We start from the raw sequence: 14526 nt of genomic DNA, 5'->3' as shown, positions 1-14526 counted from the left end.
ACGAGTCGAGGCACTAAATAAATTAGGAATAATGATTAGGTAACATAGGGGATTCAAGAACCTCGAAGTTATTAATAACATTTACGTTCATTATGAAGATACCTAGGTAATGGTGGTGGTATTGATAGCAGTAGTACAGATGGCTAGGTATCATTAGTATTGTGGTAGGAAATATGTATTCTACAAATAGATATATACATACAGTGTTGTACAAAAGTGTCAGGACGAGAGAATATGTTATCATTCTTTCCATTTCATGAGGCTGATTCTTCCATGACATTGCATAATGCAAATGTCAACACTATGGTAATGCTTCACTGATCTTGTTGACAACTGAATGAACCAGGGTGAGAATACTTATCATTCTTTAGAATTCTTATATACTTGTACCAAGGACATGTCACAAGGACTCTGCTTGAACGAACATATTGATCTAATTTAGGATCCGAAATAACTGCCATGGTACCCCAAGTAGTGTCTTAACTATACAGAAAAAAAACTAGCACATGGTACCGGTATATGCTGGAAGAAATCAACTTAATAGCACTTCACAAATAAACCTTGATAAAGATAGTATTTAATAATATACATTAAGTTTTGTTGTCATGTCACAGCCCAAAAACGTGTAGAGAATTGTTTGTAGAGCAGAGAGTTCACATAAAAAAGTAAGTGATACTGTTTGGACTCTCCAACAGACTATTTCAGACTCAAAATGCTCCCCAAACACTGTTAAGTATACTTTACACATCACGAAACGAAGACGAGTAGATTTGAAAATGAAAAAGGAAGAAGCAGAACACCTAAAGTGAGTTATAATGATGTTAAGTATCTTTGTTTATACAGTCTTCAAGACAGAAAGAAGACTGGTACTGATTTCAAGCATGAGATAAACAACCTTGTAACAAATGACAAAAAAAGTGTCTAGATCTACAGTATCAAGAAGACTCGACGAGAACAGAATATTCAAAAATATAGCAATTAAAAAAAAACTTTACTTCGATCTCCAAATATCATCAAGAAACTAAAACTTGCTAAAAAAAAAAAGTACAAAAATTGGACTATTTATGATTGAAAGAGGTTGGTATGGACAGATGAGTCCAAGTCTGAAATATTTGATTCAGAGCGTAGGTTATACGTCTGGCGGAAAAAAAAAAGGTAAAATATACATACCCCAAGTGCATAGCATCTACCGTGAAGCATATGGGAGATAAGTGGTGGTTTGGGTGTGCGTTTTTCCAAAGTGACAAGATATACTTGCAAAATAAATGGAATAATGGACCAACACAAGTATCATCAGATACTGATCCGTCATGGTATACCCAGTGGTTTACATATTAATGGAAAAACATTCTACTATCAAGAAGATAATAACCACAAACAATCATCCAACTTACGAGAAACTACTTAGCTGAGAAAGAAGCTGCTGGACTCATTCAAATGATAAAATGGACTCAACAGAGCCGCAATCTCAACTGAGCAGATATGGGATTTGAAGGATGAAAAACATGACAAATCTAAAGTTACTGCAGTTATTAAAGCTAAAGGGGAACTCAAGCACTTACAACGAGTTTCTGTTGTACTAAATATAATTATTAAGAAAGTATGGATGTTTCACCTGTGATTTACCTTCCACTGCTACACCGACATTTACAATCAAAGATTAGCCTGTTTTTGTTTTGCGTTTTTTTTTTTCTACAAGTAAAACTAAGGTTAGAAGATGAAATACAAAGGTCTTATTGTATTGTGCTTAATTTGCCATAAGAATTGTTTTTATAGTAACCTGTTAGTAATGAAGCTCCTTGTTAGTGGCGTTTTCATGGTAATCAGTTCATAAACCTAAAATAATATACGACTAGTTAATAAACTTGGAAAAAAGGTTTTATAATGCTATTTCATTATCTATTATAAGGCCATGAAAACAAATGTTTATTTTTTATAAACTAAGTTACTTAACATTCACTGACGGAAATATGCTTTCAGCTATAGATTTTATTGTGGTGTAATGCAACAGTACTTTTTTTAAAAAATAAAGAAAAACTGGTATGATATCTTAATTAGAACCAAAGAAATAAAACTACCAATGTATGTGAATATTGGAGCTAAAAAATAAATATCGGCCTAAAGTTTTGATATTTATGGCCAAATTATGCCGTTAAATCAGGAACACGCGTGATGGTGGGAATCCTCAAGGGACACCACGACAACTCGGAAAGTTAGATGTATAATGGAATGGTTAGGAAGCTTTTCAAAAAAAAAAAAAAAGTTCTTTTAAACACTCGATATCACCGCCGAAAGCAATGCTTGTTCAATGAACTTTTAATGAGCCTACTATCTTTCGATGTAATCACAACCCAACAGATATTATTGAGAGAAAAAAAAATGAAGTATAGAAATAAATGACTGATTTTCTTTTTTAAACGTCTATGGAATAGAAATTGTTATAACTAAAAAACAAGGTATGTACACGAGTCAGTAACCTTTTAAGCAACTTCAACTAATGTTGCTCACTTGGCAAGAGTGGTGTGGTTAAAGAAATACAAAAGTGTAGCAACGCCAAGAACAAATTAGGTTTGCAATGCTCCTTCTAATCTGCTTGTCGCCACGAAGGAATTTTAGTCATTAAACAAAAGACGTCCACTCCTTCTCCTGAAAAATGGATACCCATAAAAACAGTCCACCTCTTCTCCTGAAAAATGGATACTCATAAAAACAAACAAACAAATGCTATTTACGTGATTTTTACCATAAATGTTAGGTCTATTGGTTTCTAGTGCATTTCAATTATAATACTTGAGATTGATTTTGAAATGAAAAAAAAATATATTTCTATCAGTATTGTAACCAGAGCTTCAAATGTTAAGTGAACGCCTGAAGATGTCACCACTATGAAAATATAAAAACAAAAGAAACAAAATTGCTGACGTTGGTTCGTGTATCACCAGTGAACATAAAATTTCAGTGGGATGAGCTGAAGTAGCTTTTGAAGTTTGATAACAGACTCGTTAACAAAAAACAGTAGTCGAATATTTGATGTATTACTAAGCTTTTTAAAATGAAAATCAACTTTGTTTAAATGTTACATCTCTATTTGATAAAATCGATATTGAGATGATCCTTCACTAGCCTAAACTGCATATGACATCGACTGGGCGTGGCAGTTTTATCAAAAGATGTTCGCTTATTTCTGGTACAATCTCTCAAAGTTGCTTTGCAATTGATATTATACATTTTTTAAAATTAAATTAGCTTCGAGACTTTAGTCTATTCATTTCATAATGTATAATCACTAACGCTTTCTTTCTCCTCTAAGTATCTCTTATTAAGGTTATTATGTACTTGGATCATTTCCTCTTGCTTAAAGATAAAATTAGTGGGTACTGAAGTGCGAACAAGGGTATATAGTATTTCTTCTCCTTGGTGACATATAAATTATATCTACTATCCCTGGGCAATAAAAAATTACACAGCATTTAGTGTGTACTCTTGTTTAAAGTTCAAGCTCTCGTGTCTCCGCACAGACACTTTCCAACAATCTCTAACAAACGCAATTAATCCACCGCACTGTATCTTCACTTTTTGTGACCTTTGGTAACTTTAAACTTTTGAACTTGATCAATAGGTGATGCCAGTCTCTTCAATCATTGCTCAGTTTAATGGAAGTTTTAAATTGATGTAATGTAGAAATGTTTGGAATGGTACTATTCTTTTTTGATATTATTTAATTCCCACTTGAAGCAAAACAATAATATTCTTTGAAACTTTCAAGCAAATAGACAATAAAGTTCATTTTATCTGAAAGAAAATTAATTATTATTATTGTTTTTACTGCTTAATTCTAAATTAGTTTTCCTTATCTTTCTTAGATTCAGCCATATTGAAACTAGACATGTTTTTGGATTGTGCCAATCCTTTCCAAGTAATTCACTACAATTAGTAAAGTATAAAAAAGTGGCTAAAAACAAGTGTTGCAAAAACTTCATCATTATAAAAACATGTATCAATGTATCAAGCCCATTCAACCCAAATTAATAGTACCAAGAAACTAATGTGCAATTAAGACACTGTGATATTTCTAAAGAGAATAACAATTTGTTTGTTTGTTGGCACAAAGCTACACAGTGGAACACACGTGCGCTACCCACCACAGATATCGACATCTAATTTGTAGCATTATAAACACTTAGACAGACAGTTGAGCCACCAGGTGGGGAGGGACACAACAAGAATTGTTCAACAATGTTCTCATAACACTTTTTGTTATTACAGCTATTTTACACCGAAATAACTATTGAGTTATTTTGAGTCTTTTTAGGCTCAAACTTCAGTTCGTTGGGGTTAAACTAGTTAATTGAAATTCGACTGTACGTTTTAAGTTTAATAAAGTGATATATATATATATATATATATCACACACATATTGTTTCGTCAAGTTTGAATGTTTTGATTTTAATAGACTTGTGTATAATATCTATTCACATTGAGAGTAAGTTCATTAGCTGTGATAATCTTGCACGATTTAAGCTTACAAAACTCATAAACATACTTTATGATAATACTAAGTCTCTCCTCGCCGAGTGCAAGCTTTTCGAATTTCTTTAAGCTTACGTATTTCTAGTTGGTTGACTCACTTGGTGTCATGTTCAAGTAAATCTGGTTTCAATACTGTTCATACACGAGGTAGAAAACGATGACAGATGCTTGAGAGTTCATATACTTGAGTTAAAAGGGATCGCCTCAATAGCCCTTCAGAATACACGGTTTTATATTATTATATTACAAAGCAGAACTGAAATTCTATAACATTATTTAGAAACTACAATTAATGAGAAGTGGATATCTTACATACCTCATTTTCCATATCCTTTTTGGCTACCGTCATGAAGTCTTCGCACACGTAAAAAACATCAGCTTAGCTCAGTGGGTGACGCTGTTCACCACCACTCATCTGCTTACCCTCCTCTAGATCGATATCTTCTGGATGCTGCACGAAAGTCACCCTGCAACAATAATACTAATAAAACATGGCATAACTAAAACTGATCTTCGACGCTACAGCTTTTAAAAACATAATACACTAAGGTCACCAAAAACACGTGACATCAAAACTTTCTCATATAGCTAAAGTGCTAATTTGAAATTGTACAGAAAGTTCCTAATAAAATATATATTTATTTTGTATACTTTGAGTGAGAAATTAAGAGTGGAGAAGGTTAGTGGTGCTTGCTATTAATATCACAGTAAGTACCAACTTGTACATTACTTCATGGAACAAGAAAATTACAAAAACCTTTTAAAATATTCAACCACGTGATTGAGAAATTAAACTTTTTTACTATAGCAACCAATTGCTGTCAACCAAATTCTCGAAAAATATATAATAAAGATTTCTATTAGGGAATTCGTGCCTTGGAATGTATATTTAATCTTCTATCTTAGTTTCAAATTTTATTTCTAGTCTCGGGCAATCATTAATATTGATTAAGTTTGAAACTTGGGTTATTATATAAAATACTTTTACTGAAACTTAAAAAGTTACATAATTTTATAACTTGACCCTTTTAGTAACAAAAAGAGTGAAATTAATGTTTTGAGAGTGAATTAAGAGTTAGTAAATAGTTACAATAACAAATTACAGAGGGCAATTAGCATAAGGTAACTGCCCATGTGACTGATAAAGTTTAAATATATATACAGGGTGGCCCATAAATCCCTACCCATCCATATGTTAATATGCTATATTTAATTACGCATGTATTATAAATTTGTTTCATTTTCTTCAGAGAAATATGGCCAATGTAAGCCCATTTACACTTGAAGAGCGTATTGTGACAAGTACGTGGGTATATTATGCAGCGAGAATGAGAGACAGCACACAAATACACTGGATACATAAGATATATGGATGGGTAGGAACTTACGGGCCACCCTGTATATATGTACTGACATCTACACACACGAACATGTATCAAAGATTTTAATTTGTGATAAGTTTAAACTTAACTTATAAATAAATAATATTCTACATACTCATCACTACTGATCAAACAAGTATAGTTTTAACACTAGTAGGAGATTTTCACGTAAACAGTAAGTTTAGTTAGGTTAAACTTATTATTGGTTATTACTAAACAGCCAAAAGAAACCAGGTAAAAACTTAAAGTTTATAGCTGCGAAGTCAATAGTTAAAAAATCTTAAGTAGGTTACCTCCGCTGTTGACGCCCCCTTTATTTGTAATTAGTAGAACGGAATTAATCTCAAAATGTGTTAAGATTACTATTCGGCTTGATTACACTCCTTTATCTTACGGTCTTGAGCACGAACTTTCCACCACGTTGAACCAAGTAAAGAAATTAACTTAATTTTTAGTTGCAACTTGACTTCCGAACCAAATATTTCTAACACTGAAGTCACGTGAAGCATTGAAAAACAATAAATCTAACACTCATGATAAAAATAATGTAACAAAACTAATACTTGTGATAAAAATTATGTTAGATGGAAATACTGGCTTTTACGGTTTGATCTGAAATCCATAATGAACAAAATTATGAGAAATGTAGAAATAAATATCTGCAGTCTGGCTTTATTTTTACTACGATTATTAGGCTTAAGATTTTCCTACTTTATCATAAATATCTCCAGAAAGACTACTCCTACAGACATCCCAAAGTAGTAAAAAAAGTGGAAAAAAAGTTACAAAAATAATATATTCGGTGCTGCACATAATTAGATTTATTTTAATGGAATCAATCTGAAGATAAATATGCTATTTCTCAAAACACTAATATCAACAGGTAAAAACGCCGCATACTTGTCATGGCTTTCTTCTTACCTACAAGCTACACTACCTGCGAACTTCCTAACTAAAGATGTAGAAAACTGCACTATGTTATCCAACAACACAACATTCAACAAAAGTTAACACACAAAGAAACATCTGGATTCTGGAAGCCTTGACTTGAGGGGAAGGGAGTGTCACAGACTGTAAACATCCAAACAACCGTCAGGGTGGGGAAAGATAGACTGGATGGGAAAGTGTAAATATTACTAATGTGAGATATCGTTTCTGAGGGTCTTTCGGATTGTTGGTGGTAGCAATACTTTAAAACTCTACATTTAGAAGTCTCGATGAGTGACTAATAAGATTCACATGTATCTGTGACTTATCTTCTGAGGGCTGTACTCCGGGAACGGAAATAAAACACCGGAAATTATTTCAGAGAGAGTTACGTTGCGAAACAGTAGTGGTAAAATACTGAGACACAGCTTTTCACAAAAAGTCAACACCGTACAACTTACGTATAGTGAATAATAATAATTTATTAATACAGAAAAAACACTTTTTATTTTTAATGTGGAAGATCTCAAATACACCGTAACAGCGGAAATGAGGAAACACATGTAAGTCAGGGACTGGCATTGAAGCTGAAATGTTAATGTCCTGTGTCAGTGAATCTAAAAATACATCCCATCTGTAAAACAAACCAAGTAGAGGAGACTGGTCCTGTGCAGCGTAATGTAGAGACCAACATACGTAGCTACAAGATTAACTAGATTAAGGTAAAACCAGTTAATTTGCTTTAATCCAATTTATTCATTAAAGTTGCAAAATGGAATACTTGAGCTATGCCCACCATTGAGATTAAACATGGAATTAGAGTGTTAAATACATTCAGGTTTATCGCTAAGTCACCCATAGAGTAAGATAAAAATATGCATATATGTATATATATAAATGTTGTTGTTGTTAAGGGCATGATATTGTTAAAAATGAAGTAAAATACAAAACTCTTCAGGGTTCCCTTTTCTTATTACTCTCGTTATCTTAATGTACGTACTTTCAGAAGACAGTTGGGAAGTTCAACTAGAAAAATGTTAGTAATTATTTTTGTAAAGGGAAACCAAATATTAATGTGTAGAATGATTGAATTAAGATAAGCATGAATTGAATTCTACCATTAGTCTTTAGCTTTGTGTGGTTTAAATCTTATTGGTTAGCGTGTTGGACTGCGAGTCATAGGGTCCATGGTTCCAGCATGATCACGATCTGCGCTTTCAGCTATGGGGAAGATATAATAGTGACAGTCAATCTTGCTACTTGGCTAAGAGAACCCGCATAGAAGGTTCACCTTCTTCTAATCAGTAGTTCTAAATGAGGGATGGTTATTTGCCTTGACCTTAGGGGCCTCTAATACGACCCATGCATTGTACAAGATGTTCAGAGTTAAAAGACTAGTTTCGTTTTTCTTAAAGGTGCTTGTTCACCTAAAGGTTAAGTGTACGTGTACGGATTTACAACATTAAAATTTGGGATCCGATTTCTCATGGTGTAAAGGTAAAATACGTCTCGAATTCACTACACGTTTCAGTTTCCTCACAACAAAGATTACTCTCAACACATTTTAATCTGTAGTCTCCACACTCTAAAGAGACTAACTGGAACGACTGTAAGAATACCAGCCCTTATCAACTGGGTGAATTGTTCACACAGGGGTTAATAAAGCCAGAATTGGGGTGAAGGATAATAATGGAGCGAATGGATATTATAAAACATACAACAAATTCAAGAGTAAAAAAAAGTCATTAGTTATTGTTACTCATTCTATTCGTAGTTTGATAACTACATGATATTTTTTGTTAATTATATTTTGTATTTAATCTAGTTGTGGTTTGATAAATACATGATTTTTTGTTTATTATGTTTTGTATTTATTCTAGTTGTAGTTTGATAAATATATGATTTTTGTTTATTATGTTTTGTATTTATTCTAGTTGTGGTTTGATAAATATATGATTTTTGTTTATTATATTTTGTATTTATTTAAATCGTGGTTTGATATATACAGGTTTTTTGTTGTTTATTATATTTTGTATTTATTCTAATTGTGGTTTGATGTATATTTAAGTCATGATAAATAATTCTGTGTTTTAAGTTAGAACTTTTTTGTCTTTCTTTCGAACTAGATCGAGTGAACTGTTGTGAAAACACAGTGATGAATGATGTTGGAAAAGTTTAAGAAGCACTGATTTCGACTACGAGAGAGGAAATCCGTTCCCAACTAAATTTTAACACACTTATACAAACGACCCGGTAAACGAGCTCCCATCTAAATTCAATTTCTTAAAACATTGACAGTGAAGTCTTAGTGAATAAAATTCTTTCAATATGGGGTCTGTTTTCTCGTAGCGAAAAGAGAACAAATAACCTACTGTGTAACTTGGCGAATAAAGAAACTTGTAGATATTTAGTGAAAATTATGCTTGTTAAGTGAACATTAAAAAATAGGGAAGTGCGATTTCGAACAAAAATATTAATAAAACTGGGAACGCAAACGACAATATAAGCAGCTTTTACGAAATTAAAGACTGTGAAAAAAAGGTTTCTTTCTATTTTGCGACGAGTCATGTACATGCTGCCCTTGGAACTGGTTTTTCCATTATGGGTCTCCTTAAATCTATGTGCCTCGATTGCATACTATTGCTTATCACTAACAACTTCCATTGTAACAGTCTTCTGAATTGACAAGAGGTCAGTTGTAGTGCAACGATCTTTACAAATCTTCCATACAACCTGCACTTGATGTGAACGTTGACTTTCAAGACAAAACTTAAGCTACAACGAAGCGCATGTGCATGTAAGAAGATAAAGTTCACTGGTATATTACATAACAGTAAATAGGAAGAACATCGGTTTACTTTTCAGTGGTTCGTAGGGGCGCTGTTGTAGACCGAGACAGGTGATTTTAGGCATTATCCTGTTGCAGCCATACTTCTTGGCCTCCTAACTGTATTGTGCAGGAATTTTATCTTGATTAATTGGTTAATAGAAAAAAAAAAAGCTTCACCTGGTGGAAGAAGAGTTCATCTACGTTCATCATGAACTTTTTGAAATTAAAATTTTTTTGTTAAGTAGGAAACCTTTGGCAAATTAACAAAAACTTACTTCTTGGAAAGTTTTTATCACTTTGGGGTCGACAATGCTGTTTTCTTGTCGCCGCGGTTCAAGTATACTCAGATATCGTCCAACAGTGTAATGACTTCGCGGATAAGGTATTTTTTCTGCTAGTGTGTCTGGAGAGCAGCTTCACAACGTTATTTGCAAATTATCTTTTGCCCTGTTAACTGAGGTATCTGCACTTGATAAAAAAAAAACAGAACAAGAAAACTTTGTACATGAGTGGGGGAAATTAGACGACCACTTTACGAACTTTGGCAACAGTAGCGGAAGTCTAGCATGTGGTGGGATTTGTTTACGCGATTTCAAATAGTTGCATGAATATCTTGATATTCCAGTGTCAGTACTTTTAATTCTATTACAAATACTCCTTTCCTGGTAAATCCTGGCCTTTCCGCGGAAACTGCTGAGGTAAAGTCTGTTGCCGTAAATCTATCCGTGGCGGTATTTTAGTGTTGAATGGTCAGCAATTCAACGCAAACCAAATATATAGGTGCTAAAATGTCACCAGTAGCACCACACTACTGTATTACTACATAGAAATTTTAATAACTCTCATTAAATGTGATCTCTCTTCCTTGAGAGTAAACTTTTAATTAATGCGTCATTATACACACACATATACATATGTAACAACCTTTTAAGCAATGGGTGTTACCAAATAACATACATAAATACACATGTTAATAAACGAGTTTTATTAATAACACGCATATATATATATTACAACTAATAGTTAATGCAGCTTATGATATTTTCAAACTATAGTAGGTTCTACAACACGCACAAGAGAAGCTTTCAGGTCACGAACAATCGACAAAAATGTAGTCTCGAGTTCATTCCACGTTTAAGTTTTCCAACGGCAAAGATTGTTCTCTGTATTTTTCTAATCATTGGTCTCCATGTCGTAAAGAGATGAACTGGAATGACTGTAAGAACAGTTTAGACAACAAAAGAGGAAATCCGGTCCTAACTAATTTTTAACACACTTATACAAATGACCCGGATAAGCTCGCTCGCTTCTAAACCCAATCTCTTAAAAACATTCCAAGTGAAGCCTCAGTGAACAAAACCCTTTTATTTAACCAGAAACTTCCTTCCTCATTACTGTAGCTAGTGACGTCACAGTGGGGAGTACGTTCTCATGAACCGAGTTGGAGAAGATGGTTGCGCGCATCGATCTTCTTGACCGTGAACTATAAACCGAAATCAGTTGGACTTCAACCTGACATAAGACGACAAACCTAAATAGTATCAAGAGTTTCACTATTATAATAGTTGGGTTTTTCTTTACTGCACATTTTCTGTTGTAACAAAATAACAAAGCACAGTTTTGTTTTAAATCACGTGATAACTAACAGAGTAAGTCATACGAAACTTCCTGTTATACTTCTCTTGAATACCTAAGTTTAAAAAATAAATTTAAATATCGCGTATCGAAAGGCAGAAAGATGATATGAGGCGTTACAAATTTAACAACAGAGTGCGGCACCTGCCCTTGTAACGGTCTTGTTTAGTTTGGTAACCACGCTATATTTGTTTGGTTTGGTTTGTTTTAAATTTCACGCAAAGCTACACGAGGGCTGTCTGCGCTAGCCGTCCCTAATTTAGAAGTGTAAGACTAGAGGGAAGGCAGCTAGTCATCACCACCCACCACCAACTCTTGGGGTACTCTTTTATCAACGAATAGTGGGATTGACCGAACATTATAACGTCGCCACGGCTGAAAGGGCGAGAAACGTTTAAGATGCACGTTTTATAAAAATCTGTATTAGATTTAAATGGGTCCGAAATGTTTGTATCTGGTTATTTACGTACCACCATTAGTGAAAAACAAAATGATATTTTTATAAATAATGTAGGTTTTGCTTGTAAGTCTTCTGCTTTCCTTCAGTTTGATTGATATTGGTTTGCGACACATGGGCTAAGGGCCGGTTCAGTGACCTCTAAGGTTCAGACATAACCATTCCTAATTTAGAACTGCTGAACAAAGGAAAAACAAGTCAACAGTACATGTCGCCTATCCGGCTACTCTTCACCAAACAGTGGGACTGATTGTTACTGATACAGCGCCCTCATACAACTGAAATGCGGAGCCTGTTCAGGGGTATTTCGCGGCCCAAAAATTAAACCTTTTGATCGGCCACTTCGGTTAGAAACAAGAGAGGTTTCAGACGGGAAGACTAAAAATATCTCTGATCACAACATAAGAAACAAGTAAGAACCGTTTAAAACATTTTGAAAAACTGCAGCGCCAGTGTTCAGAAAAAAGGGAAAGGATTCTATTAATCAAAGAGTATTACCAGTAGTAGGCATGTAAAGTATTAAATTATCTTTAGTTAAAGCTTCACAAAAACTACTCGTTAAATTGGTTTTAATTTGTTACGTTGAACTAAACAGCAGCACAAAGTAGATACTTTATGAACAATCTCAATTGGTCTTGAAATCGAAAACAGAGGGAGCTTTAAAATGCGAGCAACACCTTTGGATTTAATTAAATTCAACAAAAGATTCTTACAGAGAATAATGGTGTTTAGTTCCTACCGCAAGAATATATATACTGAGAAAATTAACAAAATAACATAACAAACTTAGAGAGATTAACAGATAGAGAGATTAAAGAAATGAGGAACTAATTCTTAATAGTAAAAAAAAATCCTTTCAGATTTTAAAATATCGGTATTCAAGTTGACGAAGCTTTGCTTGGTGTATTGACAGAACATATTAAATGTATAGGGTAGAGTTATTCGAGTTGGCGGCTGGTGCTTAGTAAGCGTTATTTTAGTATTATAACACTGTGAATTTGATATGACTGATATCTGCCGAGAAGTCGCACATTGTCGTTACTTCATCCTACAGTCTGCTCACAACTGTGTAGCCACAATGTATAAATTCACCATTGTATTGTAGCTCCAAAACCACATTGGTACAAAAGGTATTAATTACTCAGTATTACACTAATTTCTACTCCAGCTTAGATAACAGCTAAGAAATTTGTGTCTGCTCACAAAGAATTTCTTATGACTTAATGGTCACGTTACTAACTCATAGCTTCAGAATACTGTGTTTTTCTATACTTGGATTATATTCTAACTTCAGTTGGATATCATTCAATTTCTTCGTCATCCTTTTGTTATATCCTACATACCAAACCTTCTGTGTCACTGATTAAAAACAAGAAACGACATTCATGGAGTAGAAGACATTACTTCCAGCAACTTTCGTCACCCTTTACTAGAGTTTCAAAACCTACGATTGTCTTCACTTACTTTCAAGCGTTTATTTACATTTTTCTTCATGTAACTTTTCAAACTTCTCGAGCTTTTAGAGTCAGTTAGATTTGGAACTTTTATGTGAAACTTAGTGAACATTTTTTTGCATGTCTTACTAACTTAAAACTATAGAAAAAAAGTTGACAGCTAAACAAACTTTGGACTGTCATTCTGAGCCTATGATGTTTAGAGTATAAATTATAGAAGATGAACTTCATTTACTATTTTGTGTTTTTTTGTAAAAAGTCATGACAAAAATTGTATCTGGATAATTGTTTGTTTGTTTTGGAATTTCGCACAAAGCTACTCGAGTGTTATCTGCGCTAGCCGTCCCTAATTTAGCAGTGTAAGACTAGAGGAAAGGCAGCTAGTCATCATCACCCACCGCCAACTCTTGGGCTACTCTTTTACCAACGAATATTGGGATTGACTGTAAAATTATAACGCCCCCAAAGCTGAAAGGGCGAGCATGTTTGGCGCGATGGGGATGCGAACCCGTGCCCCTCAGATTACGTGTCGCACGCCTTATCACGCTTGGCCATGCCGGGCCTGTATCTGAATAAAAATATATTTTATTTCAGTCTTATACATATATATATATATATTGTCTTAATGACTTACGTAGTGTCGTATTTCGTTAAAATGAATCAACGACAAGGTTTGATTCAGTTTTTAATTTTAATTGTTTCTCTTGCTTGTGTGGCAAGTTTTCCTTATCATAAGGGGTTTATGTCTTAACTAATAATAATAATCATGATACATCTCTCATTAATATGGAGAATACCAGACATGAAGAGTTGCTTACACACAGAACTGAGAAACAACACTTTTGTTCTGATTACGTAAATTTTAATAACGAAATAGTCACCTGTTTGTTGAACACCTAATTTAACAACGCATAATTTATCACTTGCTTTAACAAACAGACTTAAATTCATGCGCTACTAACACATACTTGAACATCTAGTTCACCAACACAGACTTGAACAACTACTTTACCAACACAGATGTGAACACCTACTTTATCAGCACAGACTTGAACATCCACTTTATCAGCACGAACTTGAACAACTACTTTACCAACACAGATGTGAACACCTAGTTCACCAACACAGACTTGAACAACTACTTTACCAACACAGATGTGAACAACTACTTTACCAACACAGATGTGAACACCTACTTTACCAGCACAGAAGTGAACACCTACGTTATCAACACAGACTTGAACATCCACTTTATCAGCACAGAGTTGAACATCCACTTTATCAGCACAGACTTGAACATCCACTTTATCA

At 33.9% G+C, this 14526-nt stretch overlaps 1 protein-coding gene and 1 long non-coding RNA gene across 13 annotated transcripts in view; one reads left to right on the top strand and one right to left on the bottom strand.

Annotated features, from left to right (window-relative positions):
• The window catches only part of LOC143226282 (FYVE, RhoGEF and PH domain-containing protein 1-like), a 92242-nt gene that overhangs the window by 58691 nt on the left and 19025 nt on the right, over nucleotides 1–14526 (bottom strand). For 3 of the 12 annotated variants that reach the window (XM_076457041.1, XM_076457043.1, XM_076457044.1), the window contains 2 exons: nucleotides 4847–4997; nucleotides 4629–4743 (listed from right to left, as the gene is read on the bottom strand). In XM_076457041.1, the coding sequence (XP_076313156.1) occupies nucleotides 4629–4638 (10 nt within the window). In that variant the 5' untranslated portion in view covers nucleotides 4639–4743; nucleotides 4847–4997. Of the gene's footprint in view, nucleotides 1–4628; nucleotides 4744–4846; nucleotides 5012–6205; nucleotides 6445–6812; nucleotides 7183–14526 lie in introns of those variants that run through there. The other 9 variants (XM_076457040.1, XM_076457042.1, XM_076457047.1 and 6 more) reach the window with 9 other exon arrangements.
• Nucleotides 7261–11377, top strand: LOC143226283 (uncharacterized). Its single transcript, XR_013014537.1, has 2 exons — nucleotides 7261–7561; nucleotides 8966–11377. It is a non-coding gene; the product is annotated as an uncharacterized LOC143226283 (long non-coding RNA).

Source organism: Tachypleus tridentatus, chromosome 9 (assembly GCF_004210375.1).
Source record: "Tachypleus tridentatus isolate NWPU-2018 chromosome 9, ASM421037v1, whole genome shotgun sequence".
NCBI classification, from domain to species: domain Eukaryota; kingdom Metazoa; phylum Arthropoda; class Merostomata; order Xiphosura; family Limulidae; genus Tachypleus; species Tachypleus tridentatus.
The sequence above is the reverse complement of the archived record's forward strand: the minus strand, read 5'-3'. Positions and strand labels throughout refer to the sequence as shown.